The sequence below is a fragment of the Pleurodeles waltl genome, chromosome 11 (assembly GCF_031143425.1).
Source record: "Pleurodeles waltl isolate 20211129_DDA chromosome 11, aPleWal1.hap1.20221129, whole genome shotgun sequence".
Lineage (NCBI taxonomy): Eukaryota > Metazoa > Chordata > Amphibia > Caudata > Salamandridae > Pleurodeles > Pleurodeles waltl.
In genome coordinates this window covers 315,856,668-315,875,675 of record NC_090450.1, presented here as the reverse complement: position 1 = coordinate 315,875,675, position 19,008 = coordinate 315,856,668, and the positions used below count along the sequence as shown (strand labels likewise).

General features: G+C 48.6%; 1 protein-coding gene across 4 annotated transcripts in view; it reads left to right on the top strand.

Annotated features, from left to right (window-relative positions):
• Window positions 1-19,008, top strand: part of LOC138265661 (kyphoscoliosis peptidase-like) — a 395,468-nt gene that overhangs the window by 234,768 nt on the left and 141,692 nt on the right. For all 4 annotated transcript variants that reach the window (XM_069213571.1, XM_069213570.1, XM_069213568.1 and 1 more), the window contains one exon: window positions 2,038-2,112. In XM_069213571.1, the coding sequence (XP_069069672.1) occupies window positions 2,038-2,112 (75 nt within the window). The remainder of the gene's footprint in view (window positions 1-2,037; window positions 2,113-19,008) is intronic.

Genomic DNA, 19,008 nt, shown 5'->3' with positions numbered 1-19,008 from the left:
GACAAACCATAGAAGCATAGGAATTTTTATATAGATAGGACAACATACACACACAATTGTGTTCGCTGTAGCTGACCATAAACGTGAATGTCTGGGTGAATGTAAATAAAAGCTTGATTAGTTCTTATCTAATTTGCCGCCATGTTAATATAACTACTTGTCAATCTGCTCAAGGTTGTGAATAGGTGAAGCTATGCCTCTTTATCCTATCATGTTTCTTTTATGTTGTAATATTGTATTCTATATTATTTTTAAATCCATTTAATGTATTAAATCAACCAATGCATATGACTGAACTAAGCAAGGAAGTTCACTTCAGTACAAATGTCATTTGTTGCAATTAGTCTGCTGTCACAACTTAAGATGTACATGTTTTTGTCATGTGAGGGTGTCCAGTTTGAAGTATACACCAGGACAGCATGTCATTGGCAAGCATTGTGTTCTTGAGATCATGGCGATAACCTTCATCTGTTGACCAAAGCATTTTCTCAGTTGCCAGAATTCATTGGAAGCAAAAACAAATAAACAATTGACCATTAAATTAGACTTTAAAAATGGAAAAGTTATCGAAAGGCTTTTTTTAAGTCTAACCTTGAATGCATATTAGAAGTCTGTCATACAAAAACTAGGAGAAAACATGACATCAAGTTTATCTGGACAAGTACGAAGATATTGTTGTATACATTGTTTTAATCTTGTATTATTAATTCTGGGATGCTGATAAGATTCCACCTATAAAACTGTTCTCCTTCAAGCAACTCAAGAGCCAAAGACTTAGATTTTCTGTAGCTTCTTGTTGGATTTTAAACTTTTAGGGTCTCTTAATTTTTTTTGATATCCACAAAAACTATAATGATACTGTGAGTGTCCATGGTTTCATTTTTTTCTGATTGATATCAGGCAAACTTTCTATAGTTTTGGTACTTCAGAAAACAATACAAATGTATGTATTAAAATAATGTTTTGCATCCTTCAAGTTATCTGAGTCATGGTGGTCTGGCACTGATGGATATTGTTCAGAAATCCCATAGTTAAGTATGTGTAGGTACTTTCAAAGATTTTATATCTCTGAAAAGATACACGAGTGAAAGGTGCAGTTCCAGTTCTTTTGTGACGGTGGAGTACAGCTCTGGCTGTCAAAAACTATTTCTGCTCTCTAAATGTATGAAAACATGCCCACAAGATACCCTTACATTCACTCTGTAATTCCCTTATCAATTTCTCTCTGTTTTTCAACTATTAGGAATATTCTGCCCCCAGCCTAACCTCACTATTTTCCGGCCAAGTTATGGCGATAGTTCCCAGGTGGTACTCCTACCACCGTAGGGTTAGCAGTAAAATGCCAATTGATAGATGACCTTCAAAAAGTTAAGGTGTAACCCCTAAAGTTTAATTTTGTTTGGTTGCCTTGGTAATATGAACACCTGCCCCATATAGGGTGCGAGTTGCTGCAAGGTCTACTCTATGCCCCTATATAGATATAGTTAAGTTCATGCTAAAATGACAACTCCTGTCTAATGCTGCTGAACTATGATCATACATATTGTCACACATGATCTGACCTACTCAGTTGGATGGATGTCAGCTCACTTGGAAAGAGAAACTGGAGAGAAACATGACCTTACACAAGGACGTCCTCATCAATTAGGCCAATAAATGCCAAAATAAAAGCAGTGTTCATGACGAAATGTTTAGAACTAGTGCTTCCTTAGTTGAAGCTATAAACAGGTTTGGAAGAAGAGCAACTTGAAGTCGCTTTTTACACTGAAAATTAAATCTTTCTCTTATTTGTTGTCTTCCCACATACTCAGGTATTTGTCATAGCAAATTGTAATAATGAACTCATACATGTGACAGTGGTGTTTAATTTTGATGTGTTAATATGTTAATAATTAAGAATTGTGAGCCACATTTTTATTCATTTTCATTGACACAATCAATTCCAATGACACACTATCTGCTCAAAAAATGTCCTATGCTGATTTTAAACCTGTTTAATCTATAGATGTTTCCATCTTCTCTTTGCATTTCTATCAGGATGCCAAGTATCATTTGATATGCAACCAAAGATCACAACTCCACAATTTTTGAAGAAGTTGTCATTTGGGAAAGGTAAGCAATGCTGGTGCAGTCCATTTTGACTGAGGTGTTAGTCACTATGGCTGCTGTAAATTGGCAGAGTGCAACAATATCTGCAAGGTAGGTGCCTGTGTTTCAAATAGTGGTACAGCATCGGTTCAACAGACATAAATAGTCTGTCAGAAACTACAGATCTCTCCGAAACTACAGAGCCAGGAGACATTCAATCACCAAGGTACCTATGTCATATATGCTGCAATCACAAAAGCGTGCAGACAACAATCACTGGCATTAATAACTTATGTTACCAATGAAAGTTGCACATATAATTAAATTGTTCATTTATTAATGTAATTAAAAGGAAGCTCATTCCATTAGCCTGGGGACAGTATTAGTTTTAATGAGCGGAAATCAAATAGCATAAAAAGATAGCTTTGCTCTCAAATAAAATATAGTTAAATACCAAAAAAGAACTTAACATTATAGTTTTTGACATAGTGCTTAAATTGTGCTGGTGTATGCTGGTGCTCGCACCGGCACTTACTTGTAAACACTTGCACATATTATGAGAATCCACCTCATGGTGGCACTGTGTGCATATTTTTAAGCAAAATATATTAGTGGAGCATTTATCAATTTAATATATATTAAAAAGCTACAAAACTCAGACTTAAACGTGCAGTTTAAAATAAAGTATGTGTTGTGCCAGCTGCAGTGGACTGCAGTGGACTTGCATAAAATTCCTTGGCCCCTGGCACTTCCTTTTTTTTTTTTTACAAATTAAGCATTGCTTTGACAATACAAGAATGTAAATTCAAGCATTCAAAGTTTGTAATGTTGGAATTCAGCATTCAGAAAACATGATATACAACAATACATACACCGTTTTTGTTGATGAGACATACGTATTACTCAGAAAAAAACACTTTAACATTTCTGAAAGAAAATGAGGATCTCAAGGGTGCTAACTAAAGTGCCTGATGCTGCAAGATACCACCTGCATTCGTCCCACAGTTCTTTATACAAAATACTCACCTCGGAAAAAGCTCTCAGAGAAAACTGATGAGCTTCTACTGATTTCTAAAACTTAAATAAAAAATAGATCCCTCACATCAACAGATGAAGGATCCAACTAATCCAGTGAGAAACGATGTAAAGCAGCAATGTTTCAGCAGTAAGACCAATAAAAGGTTTGCGACGAAAGCCATAGAAAACGGTGCACAAAACTGCAAAAGACAAGAAATCCAGTCATAAGCAGGGGGGTGTTCTATAGCCCGCTCTTTGCATATTGTATTATACACAATGGGTCTTCCGCAACTAGAAGTAAAACGTAATAACAAGGAGCTTAATAATTTAGAACTACAGAAGAAAGGTTGCATGTACAATATGAACAGAATAAAGCAACCCCCCACCACTAAAAGTAAGTTCCATAGCACACAATTAACAATTAACGAGTTAGACCAGACTCAAAATCAGATTGAAGTAATTTAAGCATACTTGAACATTTGCACAATGTGAAAATGCCAAAATAAAATGCATACTGCTCTCTGGTCCCTCAGTCCACACCAAGACTCAGCATAAGGCCAAAAACAATTTAAGGTATTTGATGGTAAATACAGACGAAGACGTTTAAAGATAGATGTACAATAATCTTGTGCACGATAGACCTTTAGAGCATGACAAACATAGTTGCACACGCCTCTGTTTACTTTTCCCATACTTCAACAATGTTTTCCTTCTGGCAGTCTTGTCATAAAAAGTTACTGAGTGTCTAGTAATCACTCATCTCTGTAGTGTGTATACATTTGATAAAAATAGATTTTGAATCCTGAAATTAAGTTAAAGACTCCAAATTGTAAACTTCAATTACTCTTTGCACATAAACGTAGAGAGGAATAAAAATCTACCAATATACCATGCTTACCAGGTGATTAGGAAACCAATTATAAGTCCGTTTTCCATAAGTATTTCGGAAACTTTAAACCAATGATATTCTATTGCATGTTCTTTAACCTAGCTACTTGACAGAGAAGACTGTTTTTTATAGTGCCCATATTATTCACACAATTGCTGAATCCGGATACTTAAGAGATAACGGTGTTTTGTCATTAGTTTTTCACCTGCTAACCTGTGGCTACGTGAAAACTATATTCTACTTTAGAGTGTTATAGACCAATGCACCCCACCCAAGTCAGGAGTTCCTAATTTGTCTACCTGTTTGTATGAAGTACCTATATGATCAACTGAGTGGCCGTCCCTCTTGAAACTGATAATAGGGCTTGAGTGGAATTTCTGATATGGAGTAAAGCTTTGAACAGACATAGGGGGTCATTCTGACCTCGGCGGTAAAAGGCGCTTACCGCCGGTCAGAAGACCGCCATAACACCGCCGCGGGCGCGGGAAACCGCCACAGTCATTCTGACCCGCAACAGGCAAACCGCCAAAAACCCGACATCCACAAAAGTCCGCCACACCAACGGCCAGCGAAAAACTGGCGATGACCAAACCTCCACCGTCACGCCAACAGAAATACGCCCATTCCATTCCGACCCACGAATCCACGCGGCGGTCTTTCAACCGCGGTATTCCATTGGCGGTACACACCACTGCGGTCAAAATACACACACAGCTCCAAAACACTGCCACATTGGACATTTTGAAATACACACACCTGATACACATACAAACACCACTCCCACACACCCAACACAATATAAAACACACACCCACATCACCCACAAACCCCTACGACCACCATTTATTGACTAAGGCCAGAGAGAGACACCACCAGCTAGTACAGTGCATTCACAGGCACATAACACCATCACTCACACAACATCCACGCACAAAACACCACACACCACCACACTCACCACACTCATCACCAAAAACACCACCCCACACCTCATCCACACCACCCCATGGCACCCCAAAGTCACCCCAGGTTTTCAGACGCTGAACTCAGGGTCATGGTGAAGGAAATAGTTCGGGTAGAGCCCCAGCTCTTCGGGACACAGGTGCAGAACACCACCATTGCCAGGAAGATGGAGCTATGGCAAAGAATAGTGGACAGGGTCAACGCTGTGGGTCAGCATCCACGAAATTGGAACGACATCATGAAGCGGTGGAACGACCTACGGGGGAAGGTGCGTTCCATGGTATCCAGACACAACATTGCGGTGCAGAAGACTGGCGGCGGACCCCCACCTCAACCCCCAGAATTTACAACATGGGAGGAACAGGTCTTGGCGATCCTGCATCCTGAGGGCCTCGCAGGAGTAGGCGGAGGAATGGACTCTGGTAAGTCTAATATCAACTACTTCATCCCCCCCCACACCAAGCCCTGCATGCGACCACAAACCATGGACACCCATCACCTAAGCATGCCCACTGCACATACCCATCCCCCCAAACCACCGTCACAACAGCCCCCACAAGGGAATGCCAGCACTGGGGTATACGGGCACCCACCCATTGCACGCTATGGCACACACAGCAGCAATAACCATACTCTTATACCCATGCAGGACCCAAACGCCACGACACCGCCCAGGAGGGTCCAGAAATGTCCATTCCACCCCCAGAAGAGGCCCACAGTGATGACCGCAGCTCTGTCTCCCTGGACCCAGATGACCAGCCCGGCCCATCGGGGACCTCAGGACAGTCGGTTCCCCTCAGACAGCCACAGGCCACAGCAGACCTACCCCCCTCTGGGAACACCAGCACAGCACCCACCCAGCGGGCCCATGCCTCTGTCTCCAGGACACGTCAAGCAGCGGTGTGTCCACCACTACAGGGCACCCAGGTTAACCCACCACCCCAACAACAACAGGGACCTGGGGCAGTGGTAGTGGGCACACGGTCCAGGGGACAGAGGCACAGGGAAACATGGGAACTGGGAGGGCTACTGTGCGACGGGGGGGACAGGCCCAGGGAACCCACTCTCCACGAGGCCCTATCCTCCATCATGGGAGCATACCACCACTCCCAGGAGACGATGGCGACGGTCCTGGCCAGGTTCCAGGAGATCCAGGTACTGCAGGAGGAACAGTTTATGGGGTTCAGGGAAGAACTCAGAAACATCAGTTCCGCAATGGGCACCATCGTTGTGGCTCTCAATCAGATTGTCAGCACATTGCGGGACCATGTGGCACCACAAAGGGCCCCTGTCACTAGCATGGACCAAGAAATGCCTACCACCTCCGCCGGCGCTAGTGGACCGGAGGTCCCGACACAAGAACAACAGGCCACCAGAACCCCACCCCCTGCAGAAGGAGAACCACCCCACAAGCGGGGCCTGAGATCTAGGAAGAAGACAGAGTAAGATGCCAAGACCCCCGCCAGGAAAGGATACCCCCTGATTGTCATCCCACTGTCCCACATTGTCACCCTGTCCAACCTTAAACTGCCCCTGCTCCACCTTCCACAGGCATATGGACAATGCACCTGTGAGACTGAAAATCTGGACTCTGCCATGGACATTCCTCCACCATCACCCATCACCGAATTGCAACCATTACCCAAAATTGAGAACTTTAATATACACACTTATTGCACAAAAATAATCTGGAGTCTGCCTGTATTTTTGAACAAATGTATTACACAGAACCATGCCAAAATGTCCAGTTACATTGTGATGACAACATACCACTGTCACACAGCTGTAGTCCATGGGGAAACAAAGCAGAGGTCACGGAGTGGGGCCCACATCTCTGAAATTGGAAGGGAAAGTCACAACTCAGTTAACATACACTGGGGGGAAACTCAGACAGTAGAGAGGCAGGAGACTTTAAGTAAATGTAAAATGCCGGTGTTGATTCTTACCTGTATGTCATTGAAAATACTGCTGTATTACTGTGTCCCTGTTGTCTGTGTCGTCCTCTTCGTCTTCCTCCTCTTCACTCTCCGCAGGCTCCACAGCTGCCACAACACCACCATCTGGACCATCCTCCTGCAGGAAAGGCACCTGGCGTCGCAAAGCCAGGTTGTGAAGCATACAGCAGGCCACGATGATATGGCACACCTTCTTTGGTAAGTACATTAGGGATCCACCTGTCATATGGAGGCACCTAAACCTGGCCTTCAGGAGGCCGAAGGTCCGCTCGATCACCCTCCTAGTACGCCCATGGGCCTCATTGTACCGTTCCTCTGCCCTTGTCCTGGGATTCCTCACTGGGGTCAGTAGCCATGACAGGTTGGGGTAACCAGAGTCACTAATTAGCCACACACGGTGTCTCTGAAGTAGTTCCATCACGTAAGGGATGCTGCTATTTCGCATGATGTACGCGTCATGCACTGACCCAGGGAACCTGGCATTTACATGGGAGATGTACTGGTCAGCCAAACAGACCACCTGGACATTCATGGAATGATAACTTTTTCTGTTCCTGTACACCTGTTCACTCGTGCTGGGGGGGACCAAAGCAACATGTGTCCCATCAATTGCACCAATGATGTTGGGAATATGTCCAAGCGCATAGAAATCACCCTTCACTGTAGCCAAATCACCCACCTCAGGGAAAACAATGTAGCTCCGCATGTATTTCAGCAGGGCAGACAACACTCTGGACAACACCTTGGAAAACATAGGCTGAGACATCCCTGATGAAATGGCCACTGTTGTTTGAAATGACCCACTTGCCAAAAAATGGAGTACTGACAGAACCTGCACTAGAGGGGGGATCCCTGTGGGTTGGCGGATGGGTGACATCAGGTCTGACTCCAGCTGGGCACACAGTTCCTGTATAGTGGCTCTGTCAAGCCTGTATGTCAGTATGACATGTCTTTCTTCCATTGTCGACAGGTCCACCAGCGGTCTGTACACGGGAAGATTCCTCCATCTCCTCGCAAGTCCCAGCGGACGGTGCCTAGGAAGGACAACATGGAGCACAGAGTCAATCAACCCACTGGTACGTTCCCACAGCTTGCACAGTACACGATTCTCAATGCATTGAATGGCTTGTATGAGTGTTGATGCAAGGCCTAGGTATGTGTGACGCAGTAGAAATTAAGATATGGGGGCCCTTGAAATGGCAGCTGCCTGACCTGTAAAGTGTGACAGTGGGATGTGAGGTCAATGCGCTGGCGTGGCACACCGTTGCGGTAGGCGGTCGAAGACCGCAGCGCAAAGCCGCATTGGTTAACATTGAACCCTATGGGTTTCAGGAGCCAATGACGATGTGCACCAGCGGTCGCGGTACGCACCGCCGCGGGCGTGACCGCCATTTTCTATCTGCTTAATCACTCGATACCTGATCATCCACAGGAGAGGACCTATACTGCAAGTGCTGCTGTGACCTCGGTCTGGAAGAGACAATGGCTGCTGCGACTGGGGAAAGGGCCCCTGCCTTCACTTCTGAAGAATTGGAGAAACTCGTGGATGGGGTCCTCCCCCAGTATGCGCTACTCTACGGTCCTCCAGACCAACAGGTAAGTACACTGGGACCATGCTTTGTGGCCAATGCCTGGGTTGAGTGGGGTGAATAAAAGATGGTGGGGAGGGGAGCGAATGAGGCATACATCAAACGACAGATGAGAGCATGTGCCACATGGCAAGGGTGGGGATGGGGGGCCACTCACATCGAGCATGCAGAAGGTGATGATTTTTTATTTTCTCCCCCTGTACATGTCACATAGGTCAGCGCCCATCAGAAAATCGACATTTGGCGTGCCATCGCCAAGGACGTCCGGACAACATACGGGGCACCCACTGCCGGAAGAGGTGGGAGGACATCTGCTGCGGGAGCAGGAAGACGGGGGAAGCTCTACTGGGGATGGCCTCTCAACGTAGGAGGGGTGCCAGTCGTCAATTGACCCCCCTGATGTCCCGGATCCTGGACGTGGCCTACCCCGATTTGGATGGGCGCGTGAGGACATCACAGCAGACACAAGGGGGTGAGTACAAGCACATTCTGCTGATTTTGCGCACATTGGAGGTGTCTGGGTGGGTGAGGAGGGCTGTGGGTATCCCTAGGCCAGGGCGATTTCTGTAGGCTAGACCCCTCCGTTAGGCATGGCCCTGTGCCCCCGCCCCCCACCTCTGTAGGTTGCCTAGTACAGCTATTCATGGCCCTGTGTCACCTATGTGTGGAGTTGTCGTCCATAGGCTTGTAGGCCATGTCCCACGGATTGAGTAGTGTACCCCAAGTGCGCGGCGTAGTGCAGGGGCCTTCTGTGTCTGTCCTCTCCGCCAACGGTGTCGCCAATGCATGCACTCAACATGTCTTTATTTCTCCCCCCCCCCCCTTTTTTGGTGGTCTTCCTGTTCATGTGTGCATTAGCAGCATCAGGCGGAGGAGAAGTGGCATCGGAGCACGAGGGAGCTGCATCTCACATGGCCATGGAGGGCCATGCAACTGACTCTAATTTCACCAGTGAGACGGAGGGCGAGGGGAGCTCCACAGCGGGGACACGTGGTGACACCAGCGACACAGACACGTCCTCGGAAGGGAGCTCCCTTGTGGTGGCGGCAACATCCGTGCCCACCGCAACAACAGGTAGAGCCGCCACCCAGCGCACCAGCTCCGCCCTCCCAGCAGCCCCTCAGCGTTCGCCCCGTGCCCGCTCACCCAGGAAGGTGGGCATCTCCTTCGCCCCAGGCACCTCAGGCCCTGCCCCAGTTACCCCTGCTGCCCTCAGTGAGAAGGTCATTGACCTCCTGAGGACGCTCATTGTTGTGCAGTCTACCCTTTTGAATGCCATCCAGGGTGTAGAAAGGGAGGTGCACCGGAGTAATGCATACCTGGAGGGCATTCATTCTGGTCAGGCTGCCCATCAGCGATCGTTCAACGCTCTGGCCTCAGCACTGACGGCAGCCATTGTCCCTGTCTCCTGCCTCCCTCCTCCAACTTCCTCAACCCTATCCCACTCCCCTGTACCTCTGCCTATCCCTAACACACCTACAGACCAGCCTGCACACACCTCAACACCCAAGGGAAGCTCATCCAGACATAAACACCACACATCACACAAGCATTCACCCAAGCAACATCCACATGCAGACATGCCAACAGCCACTGCCTCCTCTGTGTCCCCCTCCTCCTCGTCTCCCTCCTCCCTCCCTGTGACGTCTCCACTCACACTTGCATGCACAACATCTTCAGCCACTACGTCCATCACCAGCACACCCACCAGAACACTCCGCACACGTGCAGTCACCACCCCCACTACCATTTACACATCCCCTGTGTCCTCTCCCAGTGTGTCTGTCACCCCCTCTTCAAAACCACACAAACGCAGGCAGCCACCCACCCAACAGCCATCCACCTCACGACAGCCTCCAGCACAAGCACCTGCACCCAAAGACACCAGACTTCGCTCTCTTACAACCACATCATCTTCCTCCACTCCCATACCCACTACAACTACCCGTCCCTGTCTTTCTAAATTGATTTTCCTTTCCAACCTTGACCTCTTTCCAACAACTGACCCACCCCCTCCAGCTCATAAGACTCCAATCAGCACCTCAGCCACCACAAACCCTGGACCACCAAGGACAATAGTCCAAGGATTTTGGAGTCCACCACCTTCAAGGCCAGCTACTTCGACTAGCAGTAAAGAGATGGCCAGCCCACCCCCTGAAAAAAAAGCCAAGAAAGCCAGTGCCCAGCGCGAGAGGCCAAAGACAGCAGGCTCCAAAAGCACTACCATGGCACCGTCAGGAAGTGGGGTGCCACCTGGCACACCGCCAAAGGGAGGAAAGGGCCACAGACAAGCAGAGAAGGGTGGCAAGGGCAGCACGCCCGACAAGTCCGGCAGCAGGCGAGCTGCCCAGGAGGGCCCCACCAGCCCCATTCCAGGTGTGCAGGAGGACACCCACGGGCCTGGGACGGCAGCACAGGAGGGCCCCGCAAGCGAGAAGACAGATGTGCACGAAGGGCCCGGCAGCCACATGTCAGGTGGCGAGTGAAATCCATGTCATGGCCGGATCTGGTGACCTGGAAACACATGTCAAGCACCGCTGAACAGGGCCCTTCAAGCCAAGCACCGCTGAACAGGGCCCTTCAAGTCAAGAACCGCTGAACAGGCCCTTCAAGTCAAGCACTGCTGAACAGGGCCCTTCAAGTCAAGAACCGCTGAACAGGGCACCACCGTCTAAAGCACCGCTGAACAGGGCCCTTCAAGTCAAGAACCGCTGAACAGGGCCCTTCAAGTCAAGCACCGCTGAACAGGGCCCTTCAAGTCAAGAACCGCTGAACAGGGCACCGCCGTCTCAAGAACCGCTGAACAGGGCACCGCCGTCTCAAGAACCGCTGAACAGGGCCCTTCAAGTCAAGCACAGCTGAACAGGGCCCTTCAAGTCAAGCCCAGCAGAACAGGGCCCTTCAAGTCAAGAACCGCTGAACAGGGCCCTTCAAGTCAAGCACCGCTGCGCTGGGCCCTACATCTCAAGCACCGCTCTGCTGGGCCCTTCAACTCAAGCACCCCTCCGCTGGGCACCGCCGTCTCTGCACCGCTCCGCTGGGCCCTTCATCTCAAGCACCACTCCACTGGGCACCGCCGTCTCTGCACCGCTCCGCTGGGCCCTTCAACTCAAGCACCGCTCCGCTGGGCACCGCCGTCTCTGCACCGCTGCGCTGGGCCCTTCATCTCAAGCACTGCTCCGCTGGGCCCTTCATCTCAAGCACCGCTCCGCTGGGCCCTTCAACTCAAGCACCGCTCCGCTGGCCACCGCCGTCTCCCCACCGCTCCGCTGGGCCCTTCATCTCAAGCACCGCTCCGCTGGGCACCGCCGTCTCTGCACCGCTCCACTGGGCCCTTCATCTCAAGCACCGCTCCGCTGGGCCCTTCATCTCAAGCACCGCTCCGCTGGGCCCTTCAACTCAAGCACCGCTCCGCTGGGCCCTTCATCTCAAGCACCGCTCTGCTGGGCACTGCCGTCTCTGCACCGCTCCGCTGGGCCCTTCATCTCAAGCACCGCTCCGCTGGGCCCTTCATCTCAAGCACCGCTCCGCTGGGCCCTTCAACTCAAGCACCGCTCCGCTGGGCACCGCCGTCTCTGCACCGCTCCGCTGGACCCTTCATCTCAAGCACCGCTCCGCTGGGCCCTTCAACTCAAGCACCGCTCCGCTGGGCACCGCCGTCTCTGCACCGCTCCGCTGGGCCCTTCAACTCAAGCACCGCTCCGCTGGGCCCTTCATCTCAAGCACCGCTCCGCTGGGCACCGCCGTCTCTGCACCGCTCCGCTTGGCACCGCCGTCTCAAGCACCGCTGGCCCATTGGCATAAGGGGCAGGCCCGCATCTGTGTCGGGCAGGGCTGCACGAAGCACTCTGGGCACCATGCCTCCTCCAGAACCAGTGGAGTCTGTAATCCACTTGTGAGACTGTGGCTTTGCACTCCCCAGGAAGGCACAGTGGGCAATCCACCCACTGTAGAGACTTGTGAGACTGTGGCTTTGCACTCCCCAGGATGGCACAGTGGGCAATCCACGCACTTGTGAGACTGTGGCTTAGCACTCCCCAGGATGGCACAGTGGGCAATCCACCCACTGTAGAGACTTGTGAGACTGTGGCTTTGCACTCCTCAGGATGGCACAGTGGGCAATCCACCCACTGTAGAGACTTGTGAGACTGTGGCTTTGCACTCCCCAGGATGGCACAGTGGGCAATCCACCCACTGTAGAGACTTGTGAGACTGTGGCTTTGCACTCCCCAGCATTGAACAGTGGCCATGGAGGCCCCTCGTGGATCTGGCGTTGTGGACTTATCTGGCTGAGGTGCCCCCCCTTCCCTTCCCCCTGAGGTGCCTGTAGTTTTGCTATCTGATGCCCCTGCAGTGTTCTCTCCATTGGAGTCGGGTATCCTGTGTGGGCTTTGCCCATGTGTTTAGGCCCATTGGCCCACGAACAATGGCTGATACCCACTTTGCACAGGACAATTTACATATGTATATATAGTTATAGATGTTTGATATATTTTTTTACTTAGCCGTACAATATACTTCAAATTTCATGATCATTTTATTTTGTCTTTGCATTCTTCCGGGGGGTTTGGGGTTGTCACTCTGAGTTGTTGCTCTGCATTGATGTGTATGTAGTTGTGGGTGAGGGTGGGGGTGGGTGTGTCGCGTATGTGTGTCCCCGTAATTTTTTGCCTTCCCCCTCCCCTGTGTCGTAGGTGCAGTACTCACCGTTGTCTTCTGTGCCGGCGTTCGTGCTCCTGGTAGAGGAGCAGGAAGACAATAGCTGGTAGGATGTGTAGTTCGGGTTCCATGCTGTCCAGATTCCTCGTGGAGTGTGTAGAGGTGAGCGTTTCCCATTCGTAATGGCTGTTTCCGCCGTGTTTTTATCGGCGGGGCTACCGCCCCGGAAAAGGTGGCGGATTGGTGGGTTGTGATAGGGTGGGCGGTACATTCTCTCCCGCCTGTCTGTTGGCGGTGACTGCTGCGCTGTTTGTTTGTCCCGCTGTGGCAGTCGGAGTGTTAAAGTGGCAGTCTCTGTTGGCGGTTTCCACCAGGGTCAGAATTCCATTTTTTTTACCGCCTGCCTGTTGGAGGATTGGCCGCCGCTTTAACACCGACCGCCAGGGTTGAAATGACCCCCATAGTATGAAAATGTAGCATAGCTTGATCATTCAAAGGTTTTGACTTTCACTTTGTTCTGTGATGCAATAAAGGAATATCCCTTTGCAACGTTTTCCCCTAGTATTCATTCTGGGCAGCGTATCTATTAAGTAATAATATTAAAATGTTCATGCGGTGTGGCTCTTTAAGTGTGCAGAATATATAGTTGAAAACAAACACTGGACCCCCGTTTGCTTTGCACTCTTTTGCAATCTATTATACTTTATGCAACTAATTAAATTGAAAATGGGTTTCTGTCAAGAAAAACCTATCCAAATGTGACCAATGGTAAAGGGTTTCATTATTAATCTGTCCATGTAGTAAGAGCTTTCCGGGCCACTGTGAATGAAGTAAAAGCATCTGTGGTGGCATAGATGGTCTGTTTCTTTCGTCCGTTATTTTCTTATGTTATTTATATATTTATTAGGTACTGTGTTGTAGAGCGTTATTTTTACCCTTGCAAATATCCTGGTGCTGCTTTGAAATTGCATAGATTTAAAAAGACTTATCAGCTGATTGACAAATAAGAAAGCATTCAAAGCTTTCATAACGTATATGTGCTCTTTCAAAAGATACAAAGATTGAGGCAGTGAGTTTGAAATCTTTGCCCCGGCAAAAACGCACATCTTCACATCTAAATTTAAAGTCTTGGCAGTACACAGATGTCCTTTCACGGCAGAGCACAGATTGTGAGGAGGGAAATATAAAGTGCTTATTCCGTGCATTAAAGAAGGTGTTTTTCCATACCTAGGCCCTGATTACGAGTTTGGCAGACAGGAACACCCATCTGCCAAACTCCAGACAGGATGGCAGCCACTGCAGTGGGGACCTTCCCGGCAGCCCCATTATGACTTTCCCCCTGGGCAGACCAGTGGAAACCGAGGCATTTGCTTGTCAGCCCAGTGGGAAAGTGGGAGCAGCATTGTCGCCGGCTCATAATAGAGCCGGCCGCAATGCTTCCGCCTGCAGGGGGTTCCAGCACCCAAGCAATGCACAGTGTCTGCACAGCAGACACTGCCCTTTACAAGGGTACTGGGCAGGGGCCTCCCTGTGGTCCCCTGCACCTCTTCCCCGTCAGCTTTTTCCTGGTGGTGAAAACTCTATGAAAAGGCTGGTGGAGAACCAGATTGTAATCAGCAGGGCACCACTGATCTCAGTGCAGCCCTGGCTGATTGCAACCTGAACCCGCCCTCCTCCCATTGGGATCTCTGATCCTGGCGGAGATGGCTGTAGGTTGGCGGGTCTGCTCGCCAACCTGATAACCTGTGGCAGGAGTGCCCCAACCACAGTGGTCAGACAGCCACCATAAGTGTGGCAGTCCAAGGACTGCCAGACTCCTAATCAAGCCCCTAATCTTATGACACATGCATAGGTTTGAAAATTAACTCTCTTATTAATTGGCTACCAATGGAAGTATTTTAGATGCACACAAATGGATCCCATGTAGGGAGTCCCAAAAACAATATGGCTGCTAAAGTTTGAATACCCTGTTATTTTCTTTAATATTTAGGAAATGATAAATACTTTGCTATAACCCAGTCATAAGCCCTAACCACTTGGAAGCAATGATCAAGTGGCAGCAGAGGAAGGAATTTCTTTAGTAGTTTCAAGTGAAATAAATAGTAGCATGACAATTTGGCTATTTGAGCAGAGCCATTCATGTTGTTATAAAAAATAAACCCTAAATTGTGCACACAATAAACCAGAGAGTGGCAGTTGCCTAACTCATGTGGCCATTGTTCACTGGACCAAACATCCTTTTGTCATCAAGTGCCTTCTACAGTCAAGGCCTCTGCCTTTTCCAGTCTGAGTTGCAGAACATTTTTGTGCATCCAGCCGTCTGAGGACATACATGCTTGGCTTGATCCAATTCACTCACTTCGTCCACTCCAAGGACGATTTGTGTGTCATCCACATACAATACTACCTTCATTCTAAAAGATTGTATTTAATCTGCAAGCACCAGAGAGATTTGCTGCTAAAAGAAACAGCCTCAGTAACTGTGGGAGAGCTTTCCCAGCTCCTGAAGCTGTTTCTTTGTTTTCAATGAAATTACAATTATCGCCCATGGCATGCAGATGTCATTTCACTGAAAAGGAAACTGAAATGAGCCAAACTGCTTATTTCACATTCACTGCATAGATGTTCGTGGGGCTATCTCAGCCCACCGAGCACATAGGCAGACAGAAAAGGTATCATTGGAAAGCAAAGCATCCCCTCCTTTAATGGTACCTTCCACATTGGATCCCTGCTGGGGGATCGGTGCAGCAGGATGATCCCCAAGTGGGGATTCACTTCACCAGATACCAGGGAGGGGGAGCTGCCCTTGGGTCAAGGGCTTCAGCTCCCCCCCCCAATATATATTTCACACAGTGGGTAAGGGTTGCCTCAAATGGGCATGTCAATGCCCCAACCCACCCCAAACACTAGTGGGAACTGCCTTTTTGCCCCCCTGGGGGTCAACTGAGGGTTATTACCCCTTATTGCCCAACAGGAGGGGCAAAAAACCCGTTAGAGACCAGGTATGTTTTTTTTATAAAGGAGAGATGGGGGCCACCAACAATAAGCAAGGCCATGCCCTCACTTAAAATAAATGGGGACTAAAGTCTTTCACTGTGCCCCCCCCCCCGGAGGTGGGACAGATGGATACAAAGGAACCACTAGGCACCAGGGATTTATTTTTTATATGTAGGTTTGGGAACTGCCCAAAATGGGCATGCCCAACCCCATAAACACAAAGTGGCGTAGTCTGTCTTCCACCCAGGGAGCAGATGTGGGTTATTACCCCGATGCACTAGACATCAGGGACTATCATTTTTTTTTTAGTGTGGAGTGGGGAACCCTGGGTGGCAAGAACCAGCCCTGATCTGCTCCCTGGGGGGCAAACAGACCACTAGATGCCAGGCAATTAAAAAAAACTGAGAGGTGGGTCTGCTCATCGCCATGTGTATGGTTATGCCTCCATCCCAACTGAAGGGAGCAACAGTCTTTCTGCTCCCACTGCAGACTAAAGCATCTCATCCCAATGGCAAGCAAGAGGACATATGACACTTTTGGGTGTTGATTTTACGTATGGGCCAGAAGAGTTTGGCTAACTCCCAATATCGTCCCACTTAAAATCGTGAACAGCTGCAATTTTTGGGCTTGTGTAGGCTGCAACCTGGGAAAACCTGCTGAGACACTTCTGAAGACTAGACATCTGGGGAGTCCATAGTAGTGTGCTTCACATGCGCCCTACACCATGTTTTTACCCAAAATGTCCTGCAACCCCCCAACTTTGCCTGACATCACACATTTTCCTTGAAACTTCAAAAAAACTCCCACCACCGAGCATTGCCCCACCTGTGCAGATGGGACCACTGCCCCACTTGTGTGGGACAGCGGACGCAATGGTATATTGCTTTTGTCAATCTGCCAATGTGACAAAAAGTTACAGATGAAAATGCTGTTGCAAATGCCAATTTTTCATACTCATTTTCAATATTTATTTTCCATGGGAAAACCTGAGGGATCTACACACATGACCCTTTGCTTAAATTGAAATTTTGTCTACTTTTCAGAAATGTAAAGATTTTCTGGATCACCCATGGGTTTCACACTGTTTCAACCACAAACTGAAAGTAGGTTGAAAGCATTAACAAATTAGAAAAAATAAGCTACCCCTTAGAGAAATGCAAAAACTTTAATAGAAAATATGTTTCTTAGATTCAGCTCTGCATTTCCCTGAAAAGCTGCGAAGATGGTAACTTGAATACAGAAAACTGTTCTTCGATGCCATTTTTAGGGGAAAAAAATGACACTTTTATATGGAGACCTTTTTTCCTACTTTTCTCAAAAATCTCAAAAATTGGCCAATTTTGTGCCCAATTTTAAAGTCCCCTCCCAGGACACTCTGGAATCCCTGGACACTTTTATAATCCCCAGGACATTGGAAAAAAAGGGCAGAAACTTGGCATGGCTAGCTTATGTGCACAAACTACCTCAATTAGCTAAAACAGGACTCTGCACTGTGGAAAAGGGTGGCGGTAGCGTCACAAGGATTAATTGAAAGGTGGTGTGGTTACTGCTTGTCTGCATCCCTTTAATTAGGATAGAAGCCTGTTTTGAGCTTTACTGTTAGTGTCTACGTTCAAGAAACAGGAGGACAGGAAGGTATGTGATAGAGCTTTACTGTTAGGGTGTACTTCCAAGAAACAAGAGGACAGGATGGCATTTGATAGCTGTTGAACACAGCTGAAATACCTAGCAGTATGATGCAGCAAACCCTTCCCAATCCCACATAATTCACAGCTGTTTCATCACATAAACTAAAGAAGCCTCAGTAAAATGATCAGCTCTAAACTCTAACAGCTTTTTTTCCAAGATGTTGCTCACTTCATTGAATGTGGATAACTTTGGTGGTCATTACAACCCTGGCGGCCGGTGTTGAAGCAGCGGTAAAAATTTTGCAATTACGACCGTGGCGGAAACCGCCAACAAAGACCGCCACTTTAACACTCCAACCGCCACGGCGGTACAAACAAACAGCTCGGCGGTCACCGCCAACAGACAGGTGGAGGACAAAGTACCGCCCACAGTATCACAACAGGCCAATCCGCCACCTTTTCCGGGACGGATTCACCACAGATAAAAACACAGCGGAAACAGGATTCCAAAGTGAAAACGCTCACCTCTACACACCCCATGAGGACCTAGGACACCATGGAGCCGGAGCAAAACATTCTCCCTGCGATAGTCTTCCTGCTCCTCTACCAGGAGCACGAACGCCGGCAGCGAAGACCACGGTGAGTACTGCACCTACGACACAGGGGAGGCAAAAAACAGTGGGACACACACGCAACATCCCCACCCCCACCCTCACCCTCACCCTCTACAACACACACACTAATACAGCATGACACATTGCAGTTACACCCCCCCAAACCCTCCGGAAGAATGCAAAGACAAAAGGAAATGCGTGTATCCATTGTAATATATTAAAAGCAAGTATGCAAAAATATATATATACACCATTAACAAAATATACACCTAGCATAGTAGTCCAGGTAGTGCTCCAATTAAGTCCGTGGAACACTGGGCCCACACGGTATGGGCGAGGCCCACACAAGGTCTCCGAACTTGACGGAGAGAACACTGCAGGGGCATCAGAGATCAAGAAAACAGGCACCTCAGGGGGAGGGAAGGGGGGGGCACCTCAGTCAGTTGCGTGCACAATGCCAAATCCACGAGAGGGCCACATGCCCACTGTTCAATCCTGGGGAGTGCAAAGCCACAGTCTCTCAAGTCCATACAGTGGGTGGGTTGCCCACTGTTCCATCCTGGGAGTGTAAAGCCACAGTCTCTCAAGTCTCTACAGTGGGTGGGTTGC